This window comes from Aspergillus flavus, chromosome 1, assembly GCF_009017415.1.
Source record: "Aspergillus flavus chromosome 1, complete sequence".
Taxonomy (NCBI): domain Eukaryota; kingdom Fungi; phylum Ascomycota; class Eurotiomycetes; order Eurotiales; family Aspergillaceae; genus Aspergillus; species Aspergillus flavus.
The window spans coordinates 6,139,429-6,153,364 of NC_092406.1; the positions used below are offsets into that span (position 1 = coordinate 6,139,429).

At 50.1% G+C, this 13,936-nt stretch overlaps 4 protein-coding genes and 1 non-coding gene across 5 annotated transcripts; 3 read left to right on the plus strand and 2 right to left on the minus strand.

Annotated features, from left to right (window-relative positions):
• Positions 1-76: 76 nt before the first annotated feature.
• On the plus strand, positions 77-8,357 carry F9C07_2200390 (polyketide synthase; the record flags this gene model as incomplete). The annotated part of the gene is made up of 13 exons (XM_071509478.1): positions 77-154; positions 179-238; positions 263-382; positions 404-499; positions 524-579; positions 607-2,345; positions 2,391-2,718; positions 2,806-3,041; positions 3,107-3,555; positions 3,617-3,625; positions 3,656-3,985; positions 4,082-8,257; positions 8,313-8,357. 13 exons carry the CDS (start codon positions 77-79, stop codon positions 8,355-8,357), a joined length of 7,722 nt encoding a protein of 2,573 aa, XP_071366131.1.
• Positions 8,358-10,236: 1,879 nt separating this feature from the next.
• Positions 10,237-10,747, plus strand: F9C07_11315 (uncharacterized protein; the record flags this gene model as incomplete). Its single annotated transcript, XM_041288311.1, has 2 exons — positions 10,237-10,273; positions 10,341-10,747. The coding sequence occupies 2 exons, from the start codon at positions 10,237-10,239 to the stop codon at positions 10,745-10,747; spliced, it is 444 nt and encodes a 147-aa protein (XP_041139876.1).
• A 370-nt stretch (positions 10,748-11,117) lies between these two features.
• F9C07_2102974 (uncharacterized protein) lies at positions 11,118-11,829 on the minus strand (the record flags this gene model as incomplete). Its single annotated transcript, XM_071508949.1, has 3 exons — positions 11,118-11,331; positions 11,363-11,564; positions 11,637-11,829. 3 exons carry the CDS (start codon positions 11,827-11,829, stop codon positions 11,118-11,120), a joined length of 609 nt encoding a protein of 202 aa, XP_071366132.1.
• Positions 11,830-12,207: 378 nt separating this feature from the next.
• On the minus strand, positions 12,208-13,644 carry F9C07_2084972 (uncharacterized protein; the record flags this gene model as incomplete). The annotated part of the gene is made up of 3 exons (XM_071508860.1): positions 12,208-13,240; positions 13,266-13,282; positions 13,314-13,644. The coding sequence occupies 3 exons, from the start codon at positions 13,642-13,644 to the stop codon at positions 12,605-12,607; spliced, it is 984 nt and encodes a 327-aa protein (XP_071366133.1). The 3' UTR covers positions 12,208-12,604.
• F9C07_t59 lies at positions 12,476-12,546 on the plus strand. The gene has a single exon. It is a non-coding gene; the product is annotated as a tRNA-Gly (tRNA).
• Positions 13,645-13,936: the final 292 nt, after the last annotated feature.

Below are 13,936 nucleotides of genomic sequence, written 5' to 3' on the forward strand. Positions count from 1 at the left end.
TTACTCTGCACTGAACAACCCTTCTACTACAACACGTTATCGCTAAAATCCACAGTATTCAATAGAACAAATCGTCATGACCATCAACGAGATGATTCACCGGCTTGACTGGATGTCCGCCGAACTCTCTACTGAACCGCTAAACTTTCGAAAGGTTGTTTTCTTAGCCGCAGACGAGGACAGCAGGGAAAGGCTATCTAGATACCAGGCCCAGCTTGCCAGTGAGGGCTTAACAACTGTCTTTATTGGCCATGCTACGGAGATCACCCCCTTGTTAACGCCCGATACGATTGTTGTTCACATCCCGCACGTGGCCAGAGAGAAGAGCGGCGTCTACGAAGCGGTGACGAAGTCGTGCACCAGTTTGATTGCAGCAGCGCAGGTACTGTATCATCATAACCAGGACAGCCGAGACAGGACGAGCAGGCTTTTCTCGCTCATCTCGAGGGACTCCGGTACGGACGGTCTAGAGTATGCCCCGCTGTATGGCCTGGCGCGGGTCATGAAGACGGAAATGGCGGAGGGTTTTGGCGGCCTATTTGATGAAGACCGAGGGCACTTTCCGTTGTCTGCCTTCAAGTACGCGCAGGGCTTCGACGTTGTTAGGATATGCCAGGGCGTACCGCAGACAGCTTCACTTCAACCATTCCAGGACCAATTGAACGATCAGAAGCAGCTTCAGCTTAGAGAGAACAGCACGTACCTCATCACGGGAGGGACACGAGGTATTGGGCTGGAAATTGCGACATGGTTGGGCGAGCGGGGTGCTCATAACTTATTACTGGTGTCTCGTGGTGGACTCACTCCAGCCCTAGGCAGAAATGCAAAAAATGCAGATCATGAGAAGCTCGTCTCGCGAATCGCCAAGCTCAAGGATATGGGCATCTCGGTCCATGTACTATCTATTGACTTCGGTAAACCTGAAGCAGAGACTCTGCTCAGGCAAGCCATCGACGAATTGAACATCCCACGCATAAAGGGGGTGGTGCATGCGGCCGGTGTCGCAGGCTTCCATACACTACAGCATTGCTCGCCGTCGGATGTCGCAGATGTCCTAGCCCCAAAAGTGAGAGGCTCCCTAGCACTGGATAAGCTATTTCCCCCCGGCACGCTGGACTTCTTCTTCTTTATGTCATCAATCGGGCAGCTCATTGGATTCCCTGGCCAGTTATCCTACGCACCGGCGAATGGGTTTATGGACGGGTTGGCGGCACACAGAAGACGCCGTGGTGACAATAGCATGTCCATCCTGTGGACCGCTTGGCGCGGCGTAGGATTAGCGGCACAAACGAAGTCCGTCACACGGATACTCACCAGGGCGATGGAGGCTCGGGGCATTGCGGACGTGAGCACATCTGAAGCCATGGATGCCTGGAGCCGCATCGTGAGTCTTGAGACTGACCATGTGGTGGTTGTACCGGTGTTGAAGCTCGAGGCCGATGAGCCGTTGCGCCATCCCTTGCTCAAGGATATCACAATGCGTAAAAAAAGAATGCAGAGCACCGCTGCGCCTTACGAAACCTACCCCGAGCATGCGGTTGCAGTGGTTGGCATGGCTTGTCGCACAGCGGCTGGAGATACTGCAGACGACCTTTGGCAGGTCATCCAGGCAGATAGGAGCATGACACGAGAGATCGACGAGACGCGATTCCCCGGGGTAGCCAAGGATGGAAAGACTTGGGGTAACTTTATGGACGATGTCGATTCGTTTGATCATCAATTTTTCAAAAAGTCGAAGCGCGAAGCAGCAGCCTTAGACCCGCATCAGCGTGTACTGCTCGAAACAACGTACCATGCACTTGAATCAGCCGGTAGCTTCGGCGGTGGTCAGAAACAAGAAGCGGAAACACACGAGAAGTCCAGTGATAGTGAGATAACAAGTTGTTTTATCGGCATGAATGCACCGGATTACGCTCTGAATGTAGCTTGCCATCCTATCTCGCCGTATACTGGCTTCGGCTTGCTTCGCTCGTTTGTAGCCGGACGACTGAGCCACCACTTCGGCTGGACTGGACCCTCACAGACCATCGATACAGCCTGCTCATCATCAATGGTCGCCATCCACCAAGCCTGCCGTGCCATCGAGGCAGGTGAATGCACGCGCGCCGTCGCGGGTGGCGTCAACTTGATAACTAACATGGTAACGTATAACGCGATGCGTGTAGGTGGATTCATCAATGAGACAGGTCCCTGCAAGACATTTGACGCCCGTGCTGATGGATACTGTCGTGGTGAGGCTGTGGGTGTTGTGTTACTAAAGCCGCTGGCGAAGGCGCTGGGAGACGGAGGTTATATCCATGGGGTGCTGTTGGCTACCGGTAACAACCAAAACATCAATAGTACCAGTATCACGAACCCCACTGTCGAGAGCCAGAGTGCATTATACAGAGACGTGCTGGGCCGTGCTGGCGTTAACCCTAAAGAGGTCTCGTATGTAGAGGCGCATGGCACAGGCACGCGTGCCGGTGATCCAATCGAGGTCGAAGGCATCCGGCAGATCCTGGGCGGGAAGGATAGACATTCACCCTTGTACATTGGCGCTGTCAAACCCAATGTTGGGCATTCGGAGCCAGCCTCAGGTGTGGTGTCGCTGATCAAGGTCTTGCTGATGATGAAGTACGGAAAGATCCCAGGCCAGGCTGAATTCCTAACATTGAATCCAAGCATTCCGGCCCTCGAGCCCGATATGATGACTATCCCAACGTCGCTAACGGATTAGTGTGATGGGTTGCGCCTGGCAGTAGTTAACAATTTTGGCGCATCAGGTAACAACGCTGCTGCTGTCGTTGCGCCTCCGCCTCCGAGTTCACAATCATCACCATTGTCTATAGCTTCAGCTACGCCTAGTCCGTCGGTCTCTGCGTGGCCTGTTTTCATTTCGGCTGCTTCCAAGGCCAGCCTTGCTTCTTCCTGTAGCAAGCTGAAGATTCAGATCCAGCAAGGCTCACTTGCACCCGAACTGACTTCTCACCTTGCTTTCGCTTTGGCTACGAAGCAGAATCGTAAACTCCAACATGTGTTCAGCATAACAGCCACATCTTGTAAGAAGCACTAAAGCTCCCCTGAGTTAATAGTAGGTAATAGCTGCTGATTTCCTTCAACTCAGTGAGCGACCTACAAGCCCAGCTCTCGGAGCCCGAGAGTCACACCACTTCCGAAGGTCCCAAGCCTATAGTGCTCCTCTTCAGCGGACAAAATGGCAACGCTATCCCCTCGGCCAAACCGCTCTATGACAGCTCTCTGCTGTTCCAAGCGCACCTACACCAGTGCGAGGAAGTGATGCAGTCACTTGGTCTGCCCAGCCTGTTTCCAGCCGTTCTCCAGGGCATCGACGGTGATGGCGACCTCGTCCTCTGCCATGCGGTTATGTTCTCCATCCAGTACTCGTGCGGTAAATCATGGATCGACTCTGGCGTGAAGCCTGAGGCAATCTGTGGCCATTCGTTCGGCGAATGGGCTGCACTCACGGTTTCGGGTGCCATGACGCTTGAGGCTGGCATTAAGCTTGTTACTGGGTTCGTTGTCCACCTCCTGAACTACTGCCCTATCTTCCAAGTATGGGCGAATGCTAACTAGTATATACAGTAGGATCCAAAACTAGATGTAGGAACGATAGGGTACTAACGTCTGAGTAGGACGCGCAGCCATCATCCAGAAGGTGTGGGGAGACGACCCCGGGTCCATGGTAGCTATTGAAGCCGACTTAGTGGGAACAGACACAACGCCAAGCAAGCATTTAGAATCGTTCCACAAAAAGCACCCAGAAGCCAAGCTCGAAGTCGCCTGTTACAATGGACCTAACAATTATGTGATTGCCGGAAGCACGACGCACATTGACTTGCTCGAATCGTACTTAAACGAACAGAGATCTAGCGGCGAGAAGCTGCGTTTCAAAGTCCTTGAAGGCACACACGCGTATCATTCTTATATGGCTGACGCTATCATCGATGAAAGTGCAAAGTTATCAGCTTCGATCGCATTCCAGGTCAGTGTTGCACCATACCTAATCGTGCCAATATGTTTCCTTCCAGCCTTACCCCCTTGATAACTTACCACTAACCCTCTCTTCTCTCGCAAACAGACCCCCGTTTTCCCCTTCGAATCCTGCCACGAGCAACCCTGGACTGGGAGCGGCTCTAATGTGATCGCCCGCAATACTCGCGAACCTGTGTACTTCGGGCCGGCCATCTCACGCATCGTCAACTGTCTTGGGCCCTGCACCTTTCTGGAAGCCGGCTTCGGGGGTCCAATAATCACCATGGCGCGGAATGCGCTACCGCAACCTCAAACCCAGTCTCAGCATACCTTCGTGCCAATCAGTGGGACAGACCCGGTGCAATCCCTGGCCGACGCCACGGTGTCACTATGGAAGAATGGACAGACTAGCGTACAGTTCTGGCTGTTCCACCGGAGTGAATGGGCGAAGTTCGTGCCCGTGTCTCTGCCGCCGTATCAGTTCGAGAAGCACCGTCACTGGCTCGAGTACACTGGTCTCGGGGGTAACCGAGATGGGAAGATAGATGAGCAAGAGCCAGCACGAGGTGGAATCTGTTCTCACTGCCTGGGTGATATCGATCGCTTCCCGTACATAGTGCAGGACAAGTCCCAGACCCAGACTATGGGCAGGTCCATTTTCAAAATCGACATGCGTAGTAGGCGGTACCAGGACCTCGTTAAGGGTCACGTCGTGGTTGGGTCTCCAATATGTCCTGCATCAATGTACCTGGAGCTAGCCTCACGCGCCGTCATCTTACTTCTTGGAGAGCACACAGCGACTAACATCCCGGAAATTGTAGCAAATGCCGTCGATATCAAGGCACCCCTAGGCTTGGACATGGAGCGGTCCGTTGTTTTGACCTTGACTGAAAAGAGTCGGGGCACATGGGACTTCGAAATATTCTCGACTAAGAATGATAGGACAATTTCACATGCTACGGGGAGCATCGCTTTGCGAAACAGCAGGACTAGCAGCGTGGAGGAAGTACGGGACAAAAGGGACAAGTGGGCCCGCATCACCTACCTCTTGGAGGAAGATAGCGATACGGATGCTTTGCGCGGTGCAATGGTGTATAAGGTGTTCGGTGAATTGGCCACATACTCAGCGCCCTACAAGGGCCTACGCTACTTAGTTGGCAAGGGCTCCGAAAGCGCCGGGGACATCACAGTACCCGTGGACGAGTTGAATGCTATAGCCAAGGCGTCGAACGTCGGCATTTCGGACCCGGTCGTTGTGGACAGCTTCTCGCAAGTTCCAGGTGCATTCATACAGTTGCTGCGGGTTACCGATGAGGAGGAGGCTGAAAACACATCTTGCATCTGTACAGGAATGGACTCCGTGGGACCCCTGAACAGGCTACAGGCTAGCGGGAAATACAGAGTATACACAAAGGTTGTCCGTGAGGACAGCAAAGAGACTGCTGTGGATGTGTTTGCATTTGACACGCAGACTAGAGATATTGTTTGGTCCGCCAGGGGACTAAACTTCTCGAGGGTCCCTCGGGACTCGCTAGCTAAAGTGCTGGGAGGGGCTAATCCAGGGATGGAGTTCAACAATTCTGTGGGCTCGACTAACCTTGCTACTCCACCACTGTCGCCCAAAGTTCCTTCCCAAGTCGCTTCTGCTGCGCCTCAGGTAAAGTCCAGCGAGAGTGAGAAAGGCTCAGCCAATGTCCTGCATGGCGTCCAAGAAGTCTTAAGCCAGTCCCTGGACGTCCCAGTTGCCGAGGTCACAGATCAAGCCTTGCTCGAGGAACTTGGTGTGGACTCATTGGTTAGCTCGGAAATTATAACTCACCTCCGTAACAAATTCCAGACCCAGATCTCAACTGACGAAATGAAAGTAGCCACAAATGTTGCGTGTTTATGTGAACTGATTTCCTCCAGAGTGGACAGCGCCGCCAGCAGCGATGTCGACAGTGAAGACCAGGATCCTGACACTGTATCTGTAAGTGCCGATGATGATACTCCAGCGTGGCAGAAGACGGTATTCCACATCCTTGGCCAGTCTCTCGACATGCCAGTCACAGACATTCAGATGGATTCGAAACTCGAGGATCTCGGTGTCGAGTCACTGATTGAAACGGAGATCATCAGCAACTTGAACAAAGACTTGGGTCTCAATATATCACCGAGCGAATTTGCTACAATGGCCGATGTGGCTTCTCTCTGTGATTATATTGCGGGTGGTGGTAACACTTCGGTACGAACTCCTACGACCAGTTTATCCAACTTTTCTTACACAAGCTGCAATCCCAGATGTGATCTTTCTATGGGCTTAGATACAGGTGCAACTACCCCAACAGGGAGTGAGAAGTCAACGTTAGTCAAAGGCGACAGGATGTCGATACATACGGCTTTTCAACGGGTCTGCCGAGGCTTCGACACTCATGCGAAGGATACCAGGTTCACTGGCTACTGGGATCAAGTATACCCACTACAGCTGAGGACTGCTACAGCCTTCATTCTTGAAGCATTCAAGAAGCTCCACTGTCCCATTAGGGATTTCAGCCCAGGGGAGAATCTCCCTGATCTGCAAGGAACGCTGCCGAAGTATCATAGGGAGATCCTCTGGCTGTGGGAGACGTTAGAAGAGGTCAGCCTAGTCGAGAAAACAGGAGGTGACTCCATACGCGGCCCTGTTTCTCTGGACGGTGACAGTAGGAAAGATTCTGGCCAGGAGCTGATTATGGAGCTTATATCGGAGTTTCCTCACTACGCATCTACGCACGGTCTACTCGGCCTCCTCGGACCACACCTAGCAGAGTGCTTGACAGGCAAGTCGGACCCCGTCTCCCTTTTGTTTGGTAGCGATCAAGGTCGCCGCCTCCTTGACGACTACTACGCCAATGCACCCGACCTCCTGGCTGCTACAAAGTTGCTTTGCGATTTCTTCACCGCAGCCATTCACTCCCAAGCTTCAAACCGCGAGCCCTTCCATGTCTTAGAAATCGGCGGCGGTACGGGTGGGACCACAAAGCACCTCATCCCGCTGCTTCAAGCCACTGGACTCCCTTTTACATACACATTCACCGACCTCTCGGTATCATTGTTAGCACATGCCAAGAAAATCACATTCAAGGGCGTCGCAGACATAGACTTTCGGAAACTCAACATCGAGGAAAACCCACCCGAGGAGCCGTTGGGGCGCTACCACATCGTGATGGCAAGCAACTGTGTGCACGCAACGCGCAACCTACGGCACACCCTAAGCAACATGCGCAAGTTGGTACAACCGAACGACGGATGCGTGGTGCTGGTAGAGTCAACGCAAAGGTCAGCCTGGTACGATCTAGTCATGGGCTTGTTGGACGGCTGGTGGTTGTTTGATGACGGCCGCAAGTACGCGCTGCAGTGCCCATGGGCTTGGGAGCAAGCGATGCGAGATGCGGGCTTCGCACACGTTGACTGGTCCGAGAGCGCAAGTCGTGAATCCCGCAGCGTTCGAATAATCTGTGGCATGGTGGCTGAGCCGGAGAAAGCATGTCCTGCAAAGGCAACCTCGATGCTACTGCACCAGACAAGTTCTAATTCAGGGGACCGCAACCTGTTCCTGCTCCCGGATGGATTTGGCTCCAGTGCTGTGTTCGGTGCCCTCGCGCCGTTGCTCTCTCAGGTGAAGCATGTGTCTGTCTACGCGCTCAACAGCCCCTTTCTCAAGATTAAGCCTGATCCGGATCAATCTCCCTCCATTGAGGAGCTTGCTGCCACATACGTGGCCGAGATTAAGCGTCGGCAACCCGAGGGTCCTTATATGGTTGGTGGTTACTCAGTCGGCGGGGTGTTGGCGTTTGAAGCGGCACGACAACTCCTCGAATATGGTAACGACGTCAAGAGAATGTTCCTGATCGATACTCCATGCCCCACATTCGCCTGTTCTATGCCGGATGCACTGGTTGACTTTCTAATTTCCATCAACCGCTTCGGTGTGATGAGCGAAGACGAAGTCCAAGAGAACAAGCGGGGCTCCCCCCTCGCGAAACATCATTTCACATTGTCCAGGCGGCAGCTGTCGATGTATCAAGTAAGTAGGCTACCAGGTCGGAATATACCACAGGTTGTGCTGTTCTCGGCGAGAGAGGGGGTGGATAAGCAGGATGGGGTGGCTCGACCTGAGGTACTGCCGGCGGAACAGCAGCTTGTGGACTGGTTCCTGAATGACCGCGCCGAGGGTGAATTGTTTCAATGGGACAAGGTTCTGAACAATGTTAGAGTGGTTCCGGTCAATGGCAATCATTTCTCAATGATGGTGCCTCCTATGGTAAGTCTAATAGTGGACTTCTGTTACCAAAGCAGCTACTGATACCTGAGAATAGATAAATAGTTGGGGATGTGAGCTCGCCAGGATACTTAATGCTTGAGCTCCTGAAGGACCAAAGTTTGCCTTACATTAACTATATCAATACGAATAGAAAAGGGAAACAAAGAAAAAATTGAAAAGAACGAAAGCTATCTGTCCTCTCTCAAGACCTTCTTTGTTCTCTTCTTTTCGCTTCTTTTATCCCTGTTATGCTTTTGGTCCATTATATGATCAACTCTAGACACTATTGAAGGTCCTTTCAGAAATCCTTCTTTGCAACCACTCAAAGCCCATCTGATTACAAGCCAGTATGTTTTAATGGCTTAAGTCACTAGATAAGGTAGCAACAGGGTACAGTCGCGAATCATGCAACTATTCAGCTGCGGCGGTTATTCAGGGAATCTGCTATAGGCACACTTCCAGGGGAGGATATCGCTGCATATATTGAAAGACCCCATATCTAGGTGCGGTTATCGAGCAAAACGATCTATAACCCGTAGTTCTATAACCCATAGTTCAACAGAGGATTACTCAACCATAAGCCTCATATCATATTATCAACAGGTTCGATTGCTAAACCCACAATACTGAGTTCAACAAGCAAAAACAGGAACTTGTCACAAATTTAGTCAACCCCTTCAGCCAGATCACTTTTTCAACCCCTCAATGATATGCTGTTGGTACCATTCAACGCCTCAACCTCCGCTCGGTCGTACTCAGAAATAAGCTGCTCCACCCCCTTCTCCAGATGCCTCCAAGACAATTCCACATCATATCCCAACAGCATACCCCAAGGCTTCCTAATATCGATTATACACAGTCGGGCCCTAGTCGCATAAAAAGAACACGTGATATCACGCATACGGGACTCCATGTCAATATGTATCCCAGTCCGATCGACGCGATCGACGGAATCATATGCCCGTAATTCGTCGAGAAGCAGCTCGACTCTTTTGATGCTGAAATCAAGTAAGGATTTTATTTTGTCAGGGGATTTGAGGTTATCGACTTTGTTTTTGGTCCTGGTTAGGAATAACCCTACCTCGGCTAGTGTATGTAGCTCCCCTTCGATAAAGTTGGCTTTGGTTTTTCTGCTTGTTTTTATGGTTTCGTATTAAGTGGACGATGTCGCTAAAGAGGTTTGCTATGTGGTTTGGGTTTGTGTCCATTTCTAGGGAATGTGTTGTTGTGCTTGCTGTTGGGTTGATTGTGAGAATTACTATGTGATAATTTTTATATTGGAGAGAGAGTATATATAGACAATTAATGTTGCTTGCTGCTGGAGTCTACCACTTCCACCAAGAATGAAGTGTGTAAAACTCTGCGTTGACAAGTAGTATACTATCTTCATTAATGATTATCAGATCTACAGTGAATATCCTCATGGATTCGTATCTGCAGTAGTCCAGACATATGTACAGTTTCCATGCTTTTCCTGATTGTATCCCACAGCGATCCAAATGACCTCACCTATTGAATGTGAACCAGAGTGAATCCAGTGCAACATAAAGACCAAACAAAGCATATGGTGTGTGATATCCAGGCTTTAAGCTATTATAACATCGCTAGTTATTCCCCCAATAAAGAAACCCCGCACCATCCTAGATAGGTCTAGCGCGTGGGTTCTAAAGCGTTGAAGCCCTAATTGTTCAACTCTTGATTGTAATCCAAGTTATTCCCCAATTAGCAGATGTATCCGTAGTGGAACCATCCTAGACTTCACTTCTATACTCCATTCACCCTTAACCACATACATCAGTCACAGCAGTAATTCATTCAATATAACACAATGCAAGATGACGTAGCACTGCCGCCTTGCCAAGATACGCTAGAGTGGGCAGATCGCGGGGCTCGCGATGGATCATAAATGCATAATTCAACCCACAACTCCATTGCATACTCTACATATATCATCCATACCAAAATAGCTCCCATAAACAATGGCACCTTCGGGGTACACTATCAGACTACAGAAGGGTAAGTACTCAGTCAACCAAACATCTTCCTCAAATCTACTACTTCCGATCTAACACACGGTTCGAAGGTATCCGAGGAGGCTTCGCGCCCCCTACCCCAACCGCAATTCTCAGCTTAGCCAAAGATGCCGACAACTCGTACATCAGCATCTACGAATCTATTCGTCCAGATGGCGGATCAGGCCTGGAAGATAAACCTGAGAGAACAGTCGACTCATCGGACGAGGTAGAAGGTCTTGTCACTGAACTTTATGAGATTCTGCAAGATTTGCCCTTGGAGAGTCCACCGGGGTCAGAGGATATTTATGGAAAGGATATTTCTATTTCGTGGAGCAGTGATGATTTCGCGTGGTGTAATGGCGGTCAGCAGGGGTGTGTGGGAGGGGACAGTGATGTACGTCCATCTGAGACGGAGCGGCACAAGTTCACTAGGGCTGTTGAAATTGTGAATAAACTGGTTGATATGGTGGTTTAAGTGGATGTTAGGGGACGTTGTCCATGATGGTATGGGCGGGTATTGCAGACTCTTGTGGGCATTGTTGTCTTGTTGCTTGGGGATAGTTTATGGGCGATGCACTAGTATCACAGGTTCATAGCTGAAGGTTATTGATGGATATTTAATGATCTGAAAGCATGGCTAGCATCTTGCATATTGCTAGACTTGCTTTCATGCTGCATGAATGGTGGTCTTAATCATGTTATGAGCTTACACAATTCTTGTTCATTACTTATCATATACTGTGGTACTTTCTGGTAGTCCTCCAATTCTACTCTGAAGAATTATAATCTCGTAATTACTTTCCTCCACTCTACCATAGTTTCAGTGTGAAGAAGTACTAGCATACTTAGACATCGACACCACAGCCTTTGAGCACAAACGCTAGAAAAGTACCGATAGTACAATCGAAGACGGTATCTTTATAAACTAGAGCTACACACACTTTCAAACATGCCATCACGTTATGAGTTACAGTAGCTATATTCCTGGTCAATCGTTCACCCTGACTGAAGCCGACAACACCAGTATCCTCGGAGACGACGTCAAAATCGACAACTTCCCTCGGGGAAGAATTCGCAATGAAGAACTTACAAATGTCCTGGTCGTCGTTGGTCGTATTCCGGCTGGCAGGTGTCCAGGTCGTAGCCATTAGTATAGATACTACCCAGGTTTCTAGCTTGATTCTTGCGGTTCTGTGGTGTTCTTCTCGGCTTCCTGGAACTGTGGATAACCTGAGGAACGGAGAGGGCTGCCTGGGGATTCGAGAACGAGCCAAATAGAAAAGGAATATACACTGTTTAGTACCAAGATTTTATCCCAATGACTGATAATTCTAAATCATATAATTGTCAATACGATAAGCTACCTATGCAGGCATTACTACCATCCTTCTGACACCTGACACCTGCATATACTGGCAGGAGCGACAGCATATGCTTGACAAACACCACCAGATGAAAACTCCCCGAAACATCTAGACGGTAATGAACCTTAACCAAGATACACAGACACAGCTCTAGGACGAACTCAGACTCAAAAACAGTCTTACTAATAGCCATGTTAAGCAAGCTACATATTAGATGTGATCCGTGCTCGTCAGTAGTATACCCGGAAACTTCGAGCAGGATTAAGCTTAACATAAACTTTTGGCCAACCGGATTTATTCCGAGGGGACCCGAAAATGGAAAGTGAAAATAAATAATTTGTACAATATCCTGCTAGTAGAAAATGAGGCTATATGTTATGTCATGTGGGTGTACTGCCCTGCTATGAGGCGATTAATGATCGCTTTTGGTATTAGCGGGCTCAATATACACCTTGTATATTCTTGTAATTTTAATTTATTTGTAGTGATCGGATAACTCCGGTATCTTTTGTTTTAGTCGTGGTTGGTGTTGAATTACTTTTGGCAAGATAGCAGTCTAGTGTCTACGAAATATATATAATGCAAATTGTCATCATGAGATATATTCTCAATTTTAGCTCTACCTTGGTATAATCTGCGAGAGCTCTGATATCCTCGAATCGCAATTTCCATCCAGAAGTCAAATTCCTTCACAAGAAATAACCACAACTTTTTGATCCATATTAAAAGTCACTATGATGGGCCAAAACCAGCTAAACCCATATGCAAACCCAGAAATCAAGACGCCACAAATGCATTTCAAGGCCAATAAACTTCATCAAGAGCCAATAGCTCAGTCAGCATCATTGGTCTAGTGGTAGAATTCATCGTTGCCATCGATGAGGCCCGTGTTCGATTCACGGATGATGCATTCTTTTTTCTTTTCTTTTCCATCTCTTAGAGATGATTACTTTTTTTGGGAATGGGAATTAAAGGCGGTGACCGGCCGCATTTCGTTCCTCGTCCCAGATCGCGTACCCCCATTGCCATCCAGCGGAGTTTCCGATCGTCCGCTCGATCCACGGTTCCTGGAGGTTGTCGCTGCGGACGACTTCCCGGACGCGGTGGATGGGCCCGTAGCCGTGCCAGTGGTGCTTCCAGCCGCTGTTGGGTTGCTCGATGGCCGGCATGAGCGGGAGAGTTCTGCCGATGTCTTCGCTTTCGTACTTGTCGGCTGGGTAGAGGAGGGATGGGGGGTCCCGGGAGACCTGGACGAGGATCATAAAGGAGGATTTGGAGGAGACGGCATTACAGGCGATGAGGTTGCGGCGTGCCTCGTAGGATGGTTGACGGAGGACTTTGTAGAGGAAGGATGGACCCAGCGAGACGAGGTGGTTGCGGTAATCGTTGTAGTCGTTGCCGTCGCTTCCATCGCCGTCAACGCTGGGGAACAGTTCCATGCCGTCGACCGTGGGTCGAAGAGATTGCCATTCGTGACTGTTCCGGGGGAACTCCTGGGCAATCTCGGAGAAGATCTCCGTATACTGCTGTTGGAGGAAAACCCAGAGACAGCCGAATTCTTCAACCTCCCAGGGAGGCATGGTGCCGAAGATCATACTCCACATCTCGTGGAGGTTGAAGTTGCGGTACCAGCTTGAGGATCTGCGCTTGAAGCGGGATTGTGAGGGAGAGGATAACTCGGTGGCGTGCTCTTCGCTCCATTCTCGGGCGCCGAATATGTTGCAGTAGGTTTGAAGACGGCAGAGCGCGCGGAGGATACGGGCCTTTTCAGTATTAGAGGGGTTGATGGGACGGTTCTGTTCCCATGTTTCTTGCGACACGCCGGGTGGGCAGGAGGCTTGGGAGCAGTAGACGTTGAGGAGATACTCGAGTTGGCGGTAGAAGTGGGAAAGCTGTAAGCATTCTTCCATGTCTGCGGGGGCATTTTCGGAGACCGGTAGCTCGTCATGACGACGGCGACGGTCGAGGAGAGTGACAATCTCATCCCGGTTGGCTGGTACGTCGGCATGGAGACCTTGGGAGCGAAGAGCAGCCATTGGCTCTGCCAGGTCTACGAGACCATACTGTCTTTGGAGGATGTCATGGAGGAGCTTCTTCTTGGAGAGGGCATATGTGTTGTAGTAGACCGGGGAGGCGTGAACAAGAGACTTGAGGGATTGTACATCAGGAAGCTGTTGGATGATGAGGATGCGGAGTTCTGTTGGGAGAGATTCGAGCGCCATGACTGCCGGCAGCACATTGGCCAGTGATTAGATCGATCTGATAACGAAGAGGGAAGTATGATGACACGATTTTGTAAG